A 16,704-nucleotide genomic window follows, 5' to 3' on the forward strand; every position below is an offset into this window, starting at 1 on the left:
ACAAAGAAAGGTGATTGAAAGAGAGAGATGGAGGGAGCGAGTGAGGTATGAGGTAGAAGAGGGGATCATAGTAAATGCAGTGGCAGGAGAGGGTGTTGGGAGGTGGAATGGTCAAGTGTTATCATGCTCCAGAGTCTTTTAATAGAAGTTTACACAGTGTGATCCTCATGTGCGGTGTCAGATAATGTGTGTGACAGCTTTGTGCTCCACAAGTAGGGTTTAATTGTGTAGATAGAGGCTCTGTGGAGTGTGGAGGTGAGCAGAATTGGAATTGTGTTTGTATTTCAACACAATATATTAAGGAACAACACACTGGGAATTTAAATGAATTCTTATAAAACCTTTTCTGTGCAAAAAGCACAGGGAATAAATAATGAGAGAAAAAGGGATGGTTGAGAAATCAAACAAAGGCTGTTTATTACTGAAGCCTTTCTTCTGCTCTTTTCTCCCAGTGTGAGGCTCACAAAGTTAACAAGCTGCATGAGGCTACAAACAGATGTCTCATTTCATTCAAACTCTAGACATGCATATGATATTATACAGGGTCAGTTTCATCAGACCCACCCACAACGCTTGACAGCAGCCGGGTACTGAATGTCCCCTTTAGTTTTTTTCTGGTCCCAAAGTGTATGACTATTCAAGAATAATATATTCTGTTTAATTGAAAATTGGTGGAGAAATTTTTTTTGTGAGAATGAAATAATAATAAGAAATTTGGATAACACTTTACTTAAAGCCTTTATGTATAATGCATTTTAGAGGTATTCATAATGTACATTGTAATGCATTATATCGTTTCATTAATAACTGTAACCAAAGTTAAAATGCATTATTAATAACCACAGATTTCTTGTTGCATCTGAAAGCGTCTTTTAATGCATTATACTTTCTAAGGGTGTATTATAATGTATTATAACTGTGGTTACAATTATTGACGAGATCACAATGCATTATAAGGTGCATATAATGCAATAAAAATACTTTTATAATGCATTATACACAAAGGCTCTAAGTTAAGTGTTACTGATATTTGCAAAAGTGTGCAGATATACAAGTGTTGAGGGACAAAAGGCTGTCGGGGGCAATACATATGTGACCCTGGATCACAAAACCGGTCACAAGTCGCACGGGTATATTTGTGGCAATAGCCAACAATACATTGTATTGCTCAAAATTATCGAATTTTCTGCCAGAGAAAATCATTAGGATATTAAGCAAAGATCATGTTCCATGAAGATATTTTGTCAATTTCCTACCGTAAATATATTAAAAATTTATTTTTGTGAGTGAATGCAGTATAAATGGAAAACTTTAAAGGTGATTTTTCTCAATGTTTCAATTTTTTTGCACCCTCAGATTTCAGATTTACAAATAGTTGTATCTCTGCCAAATATTATCCTATCCTATCAAACCATACATCAATGGAACGCTTATTTATTCAGCTCTCATATGATGTGTAGATCTCTATTTCAAAAAATTTACCCATGTGACTGGTTTTGTGGTACAGGGTCACATATAGGCCTAGTATAGATATCAAAGCAACAGAGATTGAAATATGCATAAGCAGATACATTTGCTATAGCAAGATGTTTAAACATAATTGTTATGTTTAAACATAATTGGACGCAACATTTAAACATAATTGAATTTTTATCTGCAGCCAACACAATCTCTGTCGTGGCATATTTGATGTTGTGTCTTTATAAGATGCAATAAAAGGGGCTTTGTCGATGGTTATTGAATATCTATTGATTCAATTAGCTTGACAAAAACTGAAAACCATAAATGCATCTTTGGTCTCAAAATATATGTGATAATTTTAGAGATTCTCATTAGTCCTATAAATCTACATTTAAAAAATATATTTAAATATACATATGATTTTAAGGTAGATGATATCTACCTCAAAATTAACCATTTGTCAAGATGTTCAGGAAAGTGTTCTGGTGGTGTTTGTTGCTATTTTTGATTTAAAAAAATAAATATTTTAGCTTGGAGAGACTTTCTCTTTGTGGTACCCTATTAAATTGCTGCTTCATTTCATTCTTAATTATTTCACTATCCCCGTTTCACCGACAAGGCTTAAGATAATCCCATGCATATTTGAGCTGTTTTTACTGAAAGCAACTTGCACTGTGATATCTTAAAATATGTCAGTGCCATTGTCTCAAGATTCACACCAGTAATGGGTTTTTCTAGGGCACGTTTATAAAAGGGACTTAAATGTCCTAATTGAACTAAGGCATAATCCTGGTTTAATCAAAGCCCTATATGTGAAACCAGGCATATGCATAATTATTCATTGATCTCCTCACTATAATCCATGTAAAATCTCCAGCAGATGAAATATTAACTATTATTATCTAAATGGCAAGCACAAATTGATGACTGTCCTGGATGCTGATGTCTGAGCTGATTGTCCATGCATCAGACTTCCTTTGCCATCTCTTCGATAATTTTCTTCATCTGAAAGTAAAAATCACGTGTCATAAGTCCATCCTTTTTGCAATAAGTACATTAGCTAGTGCGACTGGTGTATTCATCATTATTTTGTTTGTGTTTAGAAGTATGCGTGTGTACATATTTGTCCTCGTGCAGACTGCTCTTATCACCTCTTTCCATGCGACGACTCCACACAGCCGCCCACTCTCCGTTATAAACAGACGCTGCTCACCCGTGACACTCATGATACAATGAGCCTGACAGAACACACACAGACACGCACATAGTAGAGGAACACCTCAACAAAAACATAATGTGAAGGAAACGGTCAGCAGTTTATTCTCACTGCACCTGCTTTACGGTGGACTCGGGAGTCAGATGTAGACGCACAGGTTGAATAGAACATACTTCTTCTAGCCGTTTACATGAACCCTGCAAGACAAATTATTTAATGATGCTGAAAAGCAGGAGCGTCATGTGCACTATCGGATTTTGAATGTAACTTAAAACAAAAACAAATGATTAACACTTAACAATAAGGTCCCATTAGTTAACATTAGTTAACGCATCAACTAACAATGACTAATACATTTTTTACTGTATTTCTTCATCACGTTAGTTAATAAAAATACAACGGTTTATTGTTAGTTCATGTCAGGGCCCTTAAATAATATTAACAGATAGAACTTTTGATCTTAGTAATGTATTAGTAAATGTTGAAATGAACACTTAAGGCTTTGGGAGTACTTTTCATTGTTAGTTCATGTTAACTAATGTATTTAACAAAAGGAATCTTACTGTAAATTGGGTAACACTTTATTTCAGTCCATTTTAGACATTCTACTAACTATAAGTAACTTTGCAATTATATCTCTACTAACTCTTAGTAGAGTATTAGTAGACTGTATGCTTCATATTTGCTAACACCTTATTTTGACATTCTACTGACTATAAGCAACTTGAACTTGAACTTATTCAACTAAACCCAAACCCCAACAGTCTACTACAGTCGACTAATACTCTAATGAGAATTAGTTTATCTGTAGTTGCAAAGTTACTCACAGTTAGTAAAGTGGACCATCAAAATAAAGGGAAACCATACATTTTTACCAAAAATTATTGGATGAAAAATGTTTCATGCTTTTAAAATAAACCCTTCCTTCTTCTGACATTTTGGTCATCATTTTCTTTTTTCTATAGAACAAAGAAACTGCATAGTGATCATAGACTGTCAAGTTCAACCGCAATTTAGCTTGATTCATTATTTAAAACAATGACAGTAACAGATTTGAACCTGGATCTCATTGCATACTAATTGAAAACTGTAACACTAGAGCTTTGGGGTCTTTCACACACAACTTTTGCATTCCACTGCGCAGCTTTTTAATTGCTAAACTTGCACTAGATTGATGTTTTTGACTGTTGTGGCATGTCTCACTGCTTACAGATATGTGAAGAACTACTATGTTCAGAAGTTGTAAAAGTTTACCCCAAATTGAAAATTCTGTCATCTTTTACTCAGTCTCATGTCATTCCAACCCTGTATGACTGACTTGATTATGTGGAAGATATTTTAAAGAATGTTTCAATTGTTTTTTGCACTTATAATAAAAGTCAGTGGGGTCCAAAACATTAAAACCCATTGAATTTCATTGTATATATAGGCAAATAAACCCCAACTGAGACAAGGTGCAGTGTCATTGGAAAAAAAACACAGTGGAATGCAAAAACACTGTGAACTGGCCCTAAAATGGCAAAGGTAAAACTGACACTGGTGCCACCCAAAACAAAATAAGAAAAAAGACAAGAACAAAAAAGAAGCCCCAGCTGAGAATCCAGCTTCTGAATTGAAATGCTTTGATTATTCTTTCGATATTTTTTTATTATTCCTTCAGCACAACTTCTGTTATGACTCAGCACATTATGGGTTCAATTACCTCATTTCTATGCTCTTGCAGACACTCCCGCAGCTGCGATTTGTTGATTGTTCCCAGGAGAATAGGAGAGTCTGGGAGACAAGAGAAAAAGTAAATGGCATCGCTAAGCCCAAGCCTCAGACTGTCGGCCTCATTTCAAACAATAGTACTGTCATTGTAAAGTACTGTACTGGAACATTATCCTGAGGGTGCAGTCTTGAGTGTTTCACCTCATCAACACACAATCATTTGGCTTTTGGCCCTTATCAGCACACACATTTAACTGGCTTTCTCTCTTTTCTGTCAAGCACCGGAGGTGTGTTATTAAAGTGAGATTGTGTCATTGAGCTGGTGATATTAGTTAGGCTCACCGTGAGAGTCCACCACAGGAACTTCGGTGTCTGTGCTGTCGTTTAGGATGTGCTGAACACTTGTCAGTGTGTCTGTCCTCTTCAGCACGGCTCCCGCTGGGACCGCAAACTGCTTGATCTGAACATTGGCCAACCTGTGGGAGAGCGTTCATGATGAAAACCATTTCCTATCCAGCCATCACTACCTTGATGTCTCCCTCCAGAATCTTGTTTTGCACACAAGGATTGTGTCATCTGAAGAAAAATGCGATGTAATTTTCAAGTTATAACATGGCGGAGCCTGAAGGCAGACGAGCAGATATTTTACTCACTTTGGACAAGCCCGGATGAGAGATGGCAAGTGCGGGAGCTGTTTAATAAGGGATATGCCATCGTAGAAAGATGGACGGTGCTTTGCACGAGCCACAGCGTTGGATACCAGCGTAGCAACCAGAGCGGGGACGGCGTGAGAGCATTGGCCGGTCATTTCCAGAGCCAATAGGGCAGGAGAGAGTGTGTGTGTCACAGCCCCAGAGAAGGCAGCTGCTCCTGCACACACACACACACACACACACACACACACACACACACACACACACACAGAATATGACCCCATTAATGCATTTAGACAGGCCTTATCGTCTCTGTGAGCCTGCAGTGTTCATAATCCTCCTTCAGAAAACTGACAGGATAATAAGATTGTTTACCTGCTAAAGCATAGCCGCCCGGGTTTATTAAACTCTTTGTTGATGAGATTCCATCTGAGAGCAGATAGGCTGAGCCCTCGCCTACGAAACGTCCCACTGCGGCACCTAAAACACAGACAATTGCTGTTTCAATGGGCTGTTTAAAAAAACATATTTTGGTCCACTGGATTCATTGAAAACTGTATTTGGTTAAACTAATACATTATAAATTATCGCTAACTACATTTTGACAACTACAATACTACATTTTATTGATATATTTTTAATTATACTTAATTTTATTATTTTTATTTTGTCATTTTATTATTTTTCACTTATGGTAATTATACAAGTTATTGTTTTAGTATTTTATCCCATTTTGTTTTATATTTATTTTATCACATCACATTTTATTTTTTATTTGATCATTATTATTATAATTTTTATATTATAATTTTAATGGTTTATAATTTTGTGGTCCAGGGTCACATTTGTTCGGGGGTTTTTTATGTTTCAAAATTGTATAATATTTTAATGATTCATATTCTATTCAATATTTTAACTACTATTATACTTTTATTTTATAATAATCATAATATTTTTTTCCTCCTAATTAGCATGATGCAAATCCCATGGTATGAAGACCTACCGTAAACAAATACTGGCATGAAATAGCCAGCAGGTAAAGGCAGAGTACAAGCCACGACCAACAGCCCAACCTTACAGAGAGATGGTAGAAATCATGAAATCTGCTTATGATAACCTTTTTAAATTCTTCAACAAGCAGCTTATGAACACCATGATACTATTGTTACTTAATTGCTACTCATTTTATTTTACCTTCACAGTAATGAAAAATCCTAGCGTTTGGAAGTAACCTCTGCCGGGAGGGTTCCATGCCTGCCAGAATGTGTTCTGAGGCTCAGGCAGGGCAGAGGCATTCTGGGAAACAGTGTACCAGGAAGTGCCGTCTAACAGGGAAGTAAGCAGCTGCTTCATTGTGAGCTAGAAGAAAACCAAGAGAAATTTAAAGTAAATACAAAACGAACACCAGAGCACCAAAGTTTGAAGTACTGCCAATATTCCAGAAATAGGCATATCCTCACCTCAGCAGCAATGAAATGTCCCGCTGAGTGATAAAACGTAAAGCAGGCGAGGAGAAATGCCACAATGGCTGAATAAAGTGTCTTTCTGGATATGATTATGAATACAAACAAAGTTAGATCACAACAAATATCTTCAGGCATCCAATTAAAATACATATATTTGATGTCAACATACAGTGGGTGTCCATATATCTAAGACTATGATGGAAATATGGGATTAAAAATCAAATTTACACCTGGAAATAAAATATTTTAGGTTTGAAGACGTAAAGATTTCAAGTTAAACATTACATTCACAATTTCATTATTCTGATTTCCCAAAAAAAAGAAGAAAGAAAGAAAGTAGAACCATTTCAATAGTGGTTGTTTGGACCTCGTGTGTGTGTGTGTGTGTGTGTGTGTGTGTGTGTGTGTGTGTGTGTGTGTGTGTGTGTGTGTGTGTGTGTGTGTGTGTTTTATGAGGACACAAATTTGTATAATGGCATATTTATTACACTGGCATTACAACTTAAACAGGGTTTATGAGGACATTTCATGAGTCCTCGTAATTCGAATAGCTTAAAAAACAATGTTTTATTAAAAAATGTAAAAATGCAGAATGTTTCCTGTGATGGGTAGGTTTAGGGATAGGAACAGTGTAAGGGGATAGAATATGCAGTTTGTACAGTATAAAAACCATTACGCCTATGGAGAATCCTCATAATGTAGTTGCACCAACATGCACACGCACACACACACACACACACACACACACACACACACACACACACACACCAAATGAGGACAAGGAAGAGTCTGAAAAAGTATGAAATTGTCTGCTGGAATAATTTTTTCCGCTCACTCTGTTGCCAGAAATCTGCTGATGGTTTTGTTTGTTTTGACAAAACGCAGAGCCCAGCGATGACAAAATAAGTAAATACAGCTGAGAATACTGCAGAACAGCCTGAATCAGAGGAAAACACCATTAGAACAATTACTGCTTCATGAATTTTAATAATAGAAACACTGAGATAACAGACACGACTTAGCAATATTTAATTTATGACTGTCCATCACCAATCTGCCAATTGAGAGCTTACCCAAGCAGAGCGAAAATGAAGATTTCAAAAGGCTGGTAAGGCAGCTCACTAGAGAAGCTGGTTTTAAACAGGGCCTGGATTGTCTCTGTTGACATGGATCAAAGAAAGATTGAATCATTTCTCTCATATATCCTTCTGGCTTATGGTGGTGTGATACTTTCAGTTTAATCATATTTAAATTCAATTATGCCAATTCATAGCTTCCCATAAGGCTAACTAATGGTCTTGTGGTGGATGAGATTACTACAAAGACACCAGTAGCAACCATTAGGGGGCGCTATAGGTAATGTAAACCTCTCACCTTGATCTCGACTACAGACAGAGAGCAGCCTGAAGGTGATCGCTCCACAAGCTGCTGCAAAGAAGCAGGGACAGTAATCTCTGACTGAATAATGAGTCCCCATCACCTCTACACTGAACAGAACGCCTACAGTGGTAGAACAGAGACAACCGTTCAGGGAAAGGTCAGGTGACAGACTGTCAAGAAGTGACTGATGAGATGCATTAATGACTTTGTGTTTTTTAGTACTAAAGGATATCACGGACCACGGTGACGTCAACTCACCGCTGATTGGAGCCCCAAAACAGCTCGCAACGCCCACTGCTGACGCCACAACCAGCATTTCCCCTTTAGCTGCTCTCTGTGAATGATTCGAGCCACAAGAGAGTCATTAGTATAAGTAGCCTTCTATACAATTTCCATCTGGGTCTCATGATACAAAATTAAAGAGGGCAGCATGGTTCATTTGTTGCAGTGCAGTTCAGCTACCTGCTTTCCACCACGACAGGAAACATGCAGGCGATTCATGAACGCACCCACCATGATGGATAAATGGACAAATGGGCCCTATTGAAATGAGTTTTATTGCAAAATGTCAATATATTCAGGACGTCAAATTTATGGTTACGCTCCACATTCTCATTTGCATATAAGATAGGTGCTTACCACTTTGCCAAGAAACACTGTGCTGCCCGAAGCTAGTGTGCATATCAAGCCAAACAGTTTAGCAAACAGATTGGAGAGGGACAGATAACCTGGCATGTCTATCCCTAAGAGAATAGCCCTCGCCTCAGGAACACCAGAGCCTGAAGGGTCATGGGTGAAACACATAATGCATGACCAAATAAGTTTGATGTTTTATGATCAAACCAACAAGCAAAGCAGGTGAATTGATGCATTTTTATTTACAATAGGCCTACACTAAAAATATGTTGGTGATTTTGTCTCGTGCATTTACATACGTGAAGCACATTATATTTTAATCATGGATTTAAATCATTATAATAAATCAGATTGGATGTACCTACTCTAAATAAGCTCTAAATTACTCTACATTTTGCAATGATAGCAAAATTATTTTTATTATTATTATTTTACCATGTACAGATGTGATGAGTGTCTAGCTGACCTGCAGAGAATGGGCAGATGCTGTGGGCGAAGCTGGTGGACAGGGCACAGAGGCAGGCTGGGTAAAGCGTCCAGCAGAGGAACTGCAGCAGGTGGTGACCCTTCAGACAACCGTACAGCCATTGGTGAGCTAAGAAGAGAGAAGGACTGAGGTTTAACACTGTGTGAGAAATAAAAAATAATCTAAGGTCGTCTGTTTTTGAAAGACCTTGCCCCACTCAGCTGCTAGAATGATTCTTCAGTGCTCCAACAGTTAGACCAAACTGACCCACCTGCATCTGTATGTACATTTTGTACTAACCATTTTTTAAGTGACAATGTGGAACTGCTCACCATTCAGCAGCTTGGCCACAGTCATGTCCATGAAGAAGCTCATTAGAGCGGTGATGATCCCTAAGAGGGCATAACAGTACCACTCCATGCTAGCAAAAGACACCAGAACCTTCTTCACATATAGCACACACTCTGCCCAAATGCAAAGCACATAAATCACAGTGGTTAATTATGATAGTTTGAGTTTCTGCATGGAGGATTGATAGAGTGAGATCATTGATGACGGGGAGGAAATTGCAAATGATCCGCCTCACCTCTGATGCGTGACCGTGATTGTTGCCAGGGTCTCCATGAATGCTCATTAGAGCTGATGAGCTTTTCCTCCACCGTATCTGTGCCTGTCTTATCTTCATGTGTGCATTGTTCTTCAGTTTCTTCAAGATGCTTTACATTTACACTAATTGCATCCATTGTCTGAAATGCAACATGCATGGTCTTTGTGTCATCATGAAATTAAAATGGGCAATTCTTATTTTTTCATGGAATATTGCAGTTATAAATGCACATCATTATATATATATATATATATATATATATATATATATATATATATATATATATATATATATTTTTTATTTTATTTTTTATGTATGTGTCCTCATAATCTTTAATCAAAATAACGTCCCTCTTGTAGTCACATGTCTTTTGTGATGACGTGTTTACTTATACGAGGGTGGGACAACAATTTGAGCTCAAATCATTGTTTAATGTCCATCATGCATTTATTTATTTGGCAAGTAGCTGTGTAAGACGCGGGTTATTTTCATTTCACCGTGGTACTTTTCGACTGGACTGCACATGGTTCCTAATAACGTCAGTATAGATAGGCCTAGGCCTAACAGATAGTCCCGAAATATTGGAAATGATTTATTTAATGTCAAACTAAAGTCATTTGAAAACTAAAATATAAAGTTAGAGAGCTCACCTTTCAGCCTGTTGACTCATTCCAAATGAAAGACCGTTGAGGTCAGTATCGACTCTTTACCCTGGCGTCACCAGATGTAGCTTGAAAGGAAAATTAAGCTTTAACTTATTTATGGAGCACGCCCTCTGCTGCTTTGCCTCTGGGCAGGCACTGAATTGGAACAATGCGAGATTAAAGTTTCCTTTTCTGTTTTCTCTGAAATTAATTTCGATCTCATAAATGTCATTCGGACATAACTCATTGTGGCCTTTTGGAACTTTCAATTAGGCGGTTAATGAAATGACCTGTGATGCGTTATGAACCTTTGTTGTCAGGCCGAGAGGCTAGAGAGTGATAGAACCCAAATGACCTTTAGAATTGTCATCGTCACTGGCCCTGTCCCAAATGGCACACTCCGGACTTGTGGACTTCCTCAGAGTCCACACTTTGCTGACGTCATGTAGTGCAGACCTAAAGGGCCCTTGGCGCAAGTCCACGAGGGCGCATTGAGAGGTATTTTTGGGACAGACTCGATCGTCACGCCGGAAATAGGAAGACGGTCCGGTTGTTGTTTAAATATTATATTTCTACATTTATATATGACTCAGTAAAGCCCTGCCATTCGGTTCTATTTATTTAATGAATCATAATGCGATCGTAGCCTATTATTCAGCAAGCTATTTATGTTTATAAAATGTTTGAGATATCAACCACTGGTTGATGACCATAATGTTTGTATAAACTGTAGGTAATAACTGGTAAAATGTACACATAGGTCATAAAAACGCTAGTTACGCATGTAACTGTGGTTCTGTGAATTCTGGATGACCGCCAGAGGCAGTGTAAACACTATGGATTATCGCAGCGCCAGCCAGATAGGTCGAGAGAATATACCAACAAAGTCACGTGGCGTGACGTATGCTGAGCCCTGGAGGTTATAGGCTACAGTAGCTCAGCACTCTACCTCGGTACGCCTTTCTCGCGCATTCCGAGTGACTGAGAACTCTGGCGGTCATCCAGAATTCACAGAACCACAGTTACATGCGTAACTAGCGTTCTGTTTCATTCTTACTGACCGCCAGAGGCAGTGTAAACACTATGGATGACACATACCAACATAGTCATGAGGAATGCCACCCACCTGATGAAATTAAGGCTGCTCCAGAAGAACCGCAGAACTAACGGCATGATGAGCAGCAACGTTGACTTTATAAAACCGGGCAAACGTGCATGGAGAAGTCCAGGTAGCAGCAGTGCAGATATCCACCAGAGAAACTCCTCTGAAAACAGCCCATGAAGATGAGATGGCCCTAGTGGAATGGCAAGTTAGTCCCCAGGGCAGTGGTCTCCCTGCTGCCTTGTAAGCCAGTGTAATGGTCTCTACTATCCAGTTCGACAACCTCTGCTTCGACACTGGAGCACCTTTCTTCGCACCACCATAGCAGACAAATAACTGGTCCGTCTGTCTAAATTGAACAGTAGAGTTCACATAATACTTCAAGGCACGAACAGGACACAAAAGTTGGGCACTTGAATCAGACCCTGAAGAAGTCTGAAAAGACGCCAGTTCAATGTGCTGATTTATGAACTGAGGAAGAAGGACCTTCGGAAGAAAAGAAGGATTGGGTCGTAGAACCACCCCGGAGTCATCCGGTAACCAACGCAAGCACGGTTCGCTAACAGACAGCGCGTGCAACTCACTGACCCGTTTCGCAGTAGCAATAGCTAACAAAAAAGAAGTCTTCAAGGACAACATTTTAACGTCAATGCCTTGCAAGGGCTCAAACTGGGGTGAACACAGGAATGCAAGCACAAGTGACAAATCCCACACAGGAAAACTAGGATTCCGAGCAGGGTTCAGACGGCGCGCGCCCTTCAGAAAACTGCAGACAAGACTGTGAGAGCCCAGCGAAGAGCCGCCAACTGGAACATGATACGCAGAAATCGCAGCAACGTATACTTTCAACGTGGAAGCTGCTTTTCCTTCCTCCAGTAAGCGTTGAAGAAAGCTTAAGATATTCGGGATGTCACATTTTGCAGGATCAAGCCCTTGTTCCTCACACCATGTAGAAAAAAGCTTCCAACGGGAAGCATAAATCTGCCGTGTGGAAGAAGCCCTGGCATTAGAGATGGTGTGAATAACAGCAGGGTCACAATGCTCCAGGGAAGGATTTAGCCCAATGGCCAGACCCAAAGCTGCAGACGTGCCGGGTCCGGGTGCCAGACACTGGCCTCCAGCTGGGAGAGGAGGTCCTTCCTGGAGGGAAGCTTCCATGGATTCCCTGTCAGAAGTCTCAGCAACAAAGGAAACCATGGTCTGGCTGGCCACCGTGGTGCCACCAGCAACACTCTGTGCTTGCGCAGGGAGATCCTGTGCAACGTCTCCCATAACAGAGGGATAGGTGGAAACGCATATAGCAGGCAGTTCGGCCATTCGTGAGACAGCGCATCCTGGCCCAGGGGGCTGGACACTTCTGTTCTTGCGAACCATAATCGGCAGTGGGTGGTCATCTCTGAAGCAAAAAGATCCACCTCTGCTCTTCCAAATCGTAGCCAGATCTCCTGCACTACAACTGGATGAAGCCTCCATTCTCCTGGGTGTACTTGATCCCTGGAAAGAGCATCCGCTGTCTGGTTGCACACTCCTGGAATATGAGCTGCCCTCAGTGAAGCGAGTCGTGGCTGACACCAAGTCAGGATCTCTTGAGTCAGCTGCAGAGACCTGCGGGATCTCGTGCCGCCCTGGTGGTTCAGATGGAACACCGTTGAGGTATTGTCGGACCGAACGAGAACATGGCGGCCTGCCAGAACCGGCATGAAGTACTTTAGGGCCAAGAACACTGCTCTTAGTTCTAGCAGGTTGATATGTTCTGTGGCCTGGATCGGTGTCCAGCGCCCGCAAATACCCCTCCGATTCCACGTTGCTCCCCATCCTGTGAGGGAAGCGTCTGTCGTGACCAACTCCCGACGAGAGGGAACAACACCCAGGGGCACTCCTGCCTTCAGAAACTCTAACTGTCTCCACCGCCTCAACGCACATATGCAACGGTGAGAAATCACAACCAGTCGATGGCGATGCCTGGTGGGATCTAGCCGCAAACTGTTGTTCCATAACTGGAGTGGCCTGAGGTGGAGTAAACCCAGGGGAATCACCACTGTAGCCGCTGTTAACATCCCTATCAGTCGTAGGACCACCTCGTACTGCAAAGACACCCCCGGGCGAAAGCGAGCCAAAAGTTGCAGAATGTTCGTCACACGTTCCTGAGACAGGGAGGCAGACATTAGACAGGAATTCAGGGTCATTCCTATGAACGTAGTGGTCCGTGATGGAATCAGACGGCTCTTTTTCTCGTTCACAGAAAACCCCAGCTTCTGCACATGTCTCAAAAGCAGTCTGGAGTCTTGTACAGCCTGCCGCTCTGTTGGGGCACAGAGAAGCCAGTCGTCCAAATAAGGAAGAATACGCATGCCTCTCATCCAAAGAGGAGACAGAGCTGCGCTCACACACCTTGTGAAGACGCGAGGAGCAAGGGAAAGGCCGAAGGGTAGCACTTTGAACTGATAGGCTTGATTCAGGAAACTGAAACGCAGAAACTTTCTGTGATGTACAGCAATTGGGACATGAAAGTAAGCATCTTTCAGGTCGACACTTACAAACCAATCGTCTGCAGTCACAGACCGAAGAACATCGGCTGTGCGCAGCATTCGAAAAGGAAGGACCTTCAGGAACAAATTCAGAAGCCTCAAATCGAGAATTGGGCGGAAACCACCGTCCTTCTTCGGAACAAGAAAATATGTTGAATAGAACCCGTCTCTCTGAACGAGGGGATGAACTTTTTCTATGGCTCCCTTCTCTAACAGTGAACAAATTTCCAGAGAGAGAGCCACCGCGCGAACCGCGTCTCTGACAATCGTAGGAACAATTCTTGAAAATCTGGGAGGCCGACGTCGAAACTGTAGAGTATATCCCCTGCTCAGAGTCGCCAACACCCAGGGGTCTGCTGTGTTGGATCTCCAGTACTCCAGTTGATCTATTGAAAAGCGATCGACCGCCGGCCTGGCTGTCTCAGGCTTTATGTGTGCGATTTTTAGTGTTCGCGGGGGGACGCTGACGGGGTCCTCCTGGAAACTGTCGATGAGGTGGGCGAAAAACTCTCGCCTCTTCAGGAGCACGAGGTCTCTGAGGGGGCTGTGACTGAGGTGTAGCATGCCGGCGGAAACGTTGCTCCGATGTGGCATAGTGCTGTCGGGTCTGAACCGCTGGCATCCTAAAGGTAGGGTTGCGCTGCACCTGTGTCAGTTGACGAGTAGCTTCAGACAGCTTTATCCTCTTTTCCAACAGTTCCGGAACATTTGGACCAAAAAGATGCCCGGGAACGAATGGAAGTTCTCTCAAGGTTTTCTTACAGTCCTCCGGCAGTCGTGCTTGGGCAAGCCACACTTGGCGGCGGGCTGCCAGAAGCGTGGCTGTAAGACTACCCAGCTCGCGGGTCACATGGCCTGTTGCCAACAGAGCAGTTTGCAGAAACTGTGAAACAGAGGGATCCGCATTCGCAGGTTCCAGCGTACTGGTGGTAGCAAGAAGTAACTGGCAGATTGTGTTTTCTGCTCGAGTAATGTAGGCAACAGACTCGTATGCCTTTTTCAGCAAGGAATCCGTACGACCGCATTGCGCACTGGGACATCGCACATTCCCTCGCAGAGCCTCATCAGGAGACACCACCAAAGCTGCCACAGGCTGCTCTATTTCTGGAGCACGACCCACCCCGATAGAATCTGCTTCAGCCATAGATGCTAGCGTTCGAGCAATCTTAGAGCGCCGTTTAGGCGGACCAGAACCAGTGAGAGCATTTGAGAATTCAGCCACAAAATCCTTACATGGTGGCATGGCAAAAGAAGTTGCTGCTGTGTTCTGTCTGAAAAACACATTTGTTTGGGCAGATTGGACAGGTGACTCATCAAGTCCTAGACGAGCAACTGCCATTCGAAGCACATCCAAAGTATCATCGGAGGAGGACTGGGCTTGTCCAGACGACTGAACTGAACCCCCACTAGACCCCTCCGCTGCTGGGTAACCAGTGAAAACAGCCTGAGGTGATGGTTGTGCAGCAACATCCATAGTATCCCCATGATCGTGAAAAAAGGAATCTGAAGCACTTGTAGAAAGCACATCAAACTCTGAACGATGAGAAAAACCAGGGAAATCAAGAGACTCTTCCCCAGCTCCCTGATTCTGAACATTCTCATCCTCCTGTGTCAGCTTCACAGGTGTAGCAGATGAGACAGGCTGAAGCGAGTGAAGCAGACGTTTCAGCTCTGCCATCTCTGAAGAAAGCACCGACACCGTCATAGAAAGTGAACTTTTCTCAACACGTGAATGTTCATCACCTCGCGATTTGACTTTCTTAGATGGGGGGGGGGGCACCAGCTGCCGCCGACGCTTTGCGCTTCCGAGTGCGTGAAGGGGCTGCATCCAACTGCCCAAGTTTCACTGTCGAATTAGGGTCTAACTCGGCAAGACGGAGCTGTCGTTCCGAAATAGGCAAAAGGCTGCAGTGCATGCACGGGTCCGTGAGAGCATCTCGCAGATGTTGAACACCCAAACACGACGGGCAGAAGTCATGACCGTCGTCAGGGAGAAGATGATTAGGGCACAGCTTACAAGTCAGTGGAAAACCAGTGGCGATCGAGCTGTGAGCCATAGTTACTCGTTAATAACACCTTCGGATAGCACCGTAAGGTTAAGTTGAGCGGGATGAAAAAAATAATAAAAATAAATAAAACAATTACCTCGGGCAAACCGACAGGTAATACCAACAAATATCTCACGAAAAAGAAAAAATGTCTAAAATGGCCGGCGGATTGAACCGATGGACAAATAATGTAACATGGATTCGAGGAAAAAACAGTCTGAGTAACGTTAGATATGTCAACGGGAGACCGTTAACTCAGTCGCGGAAAACACAAGCCACCGGATAGCACCGAGAGGCACAGAGTGTTACCGACGAAGTAATGTTAATATGACTCACCAAGCGCTGTAAAATAAATCCAAATCCTTGAAATTGCGTAGACGCGCGCTGTCACAGCTTGTGAGGACGAATCTCGCTGCTCTTGTAAGCTGCACTTGACAGCGCGAATAATCACTCAAAAACAACCTATCTCAACCAGGCGAGAAAGCGAAAGAGGTAGAGTGCTGAGCTACTGTAGCCAGTGTTGCCAGATTGGGACGGTGATTTCCAGCCCAACAGCTCACCAAAACCCGCCCACTCCAAGAAAAAACCGCCCAAAATTTTACTACCAAAATAATGTGATATAATTTTATGGCCATGTCATTCAAGGTTGATAAGCAGAATTTGTGTCTCCTTAAAACAAAATAACGATGGTAAATTAAAAAATAAAAATAAACAAATTTCCAAGGAAAACGCATCAAACCAGGGCAATAATTAAGGAGAATTAGCAAATATGACTTTAAATGTCCAG

The 16,704-nt window shown here is 41.9% G+C and overlaps 1 protein-coding gene across 2 annotated transcripts; it reads right to left on the bottom strand.

Moving 5' to 3' along the window:
• Positions 1-390: 390 nt before the first annotated feature.
• On the bottom strand, positions 391-16,433 carry clcnk (chloride channel K). 2 transcript variants are annotated; one of them, XM_079588551.1, is made up of 21 exons: positions 16,254-16,433; positions 11,366-11,534; positions 9,575-9,734; positions 9,321-9,452; positions 8,989-9,117; positions 8,526-8,665; positions 8,349-8,426; positions 8,145-8,220; positions 7,881-8,006; positions 7,580-7,664; positions 7,342-7,443; positions 6,501-6,585; positions 6,235-6,399; positions 6,044-6,113; positions 5,416-5,520; positions 5,041-5,257; positions 4,730-4,863; positions 4,380-4,450; positions 2,794-2,874; positions 2,613-2,699; positions 391-2,466 (listed from the first exon to the last, which is right to left on the bottom strand). In XM_079588551.1, the coding sequence occupies exons 3-21, from the start codon at positions 9,729-9,731 to the stop codon at positions 2,428-2,430; spliced, it is 2,079 nt and encodes a 692-aa protein (XP_079444677.1). In that variant the 5' UTR covers positions 9,732-9,734; positions 11,366-11,534; positions 16,254-16,433; the 3' UTR covers positions 391-2,427. The 2 variants fall into 2 exon arrangements, with proteins under 2 accessions (XP_079444677.1, XP_079444678.1); XM_079588552.1 differs by lacking the exons at positions 11,366-11,534; positions 16,254-16,433 and adding an exon at positions 10,246-10,383.
• Positions 16,434-16,704: the final 271 nt, after the last annotated feature.

The sequence above is a fragment of the Phoxinus phoxinus genome (genome assembly GCF_949152265.1).
Source record: "Phoxinus phoxinus genome assembly, chromosome: 18".
NCBI classification, from domain to species: Eukaryota; Metazoa; Chordata; class Actinopteri; order Cypriniformes; family Leuciscidae; genus Phoxinus; species Phoxinus phoxinus.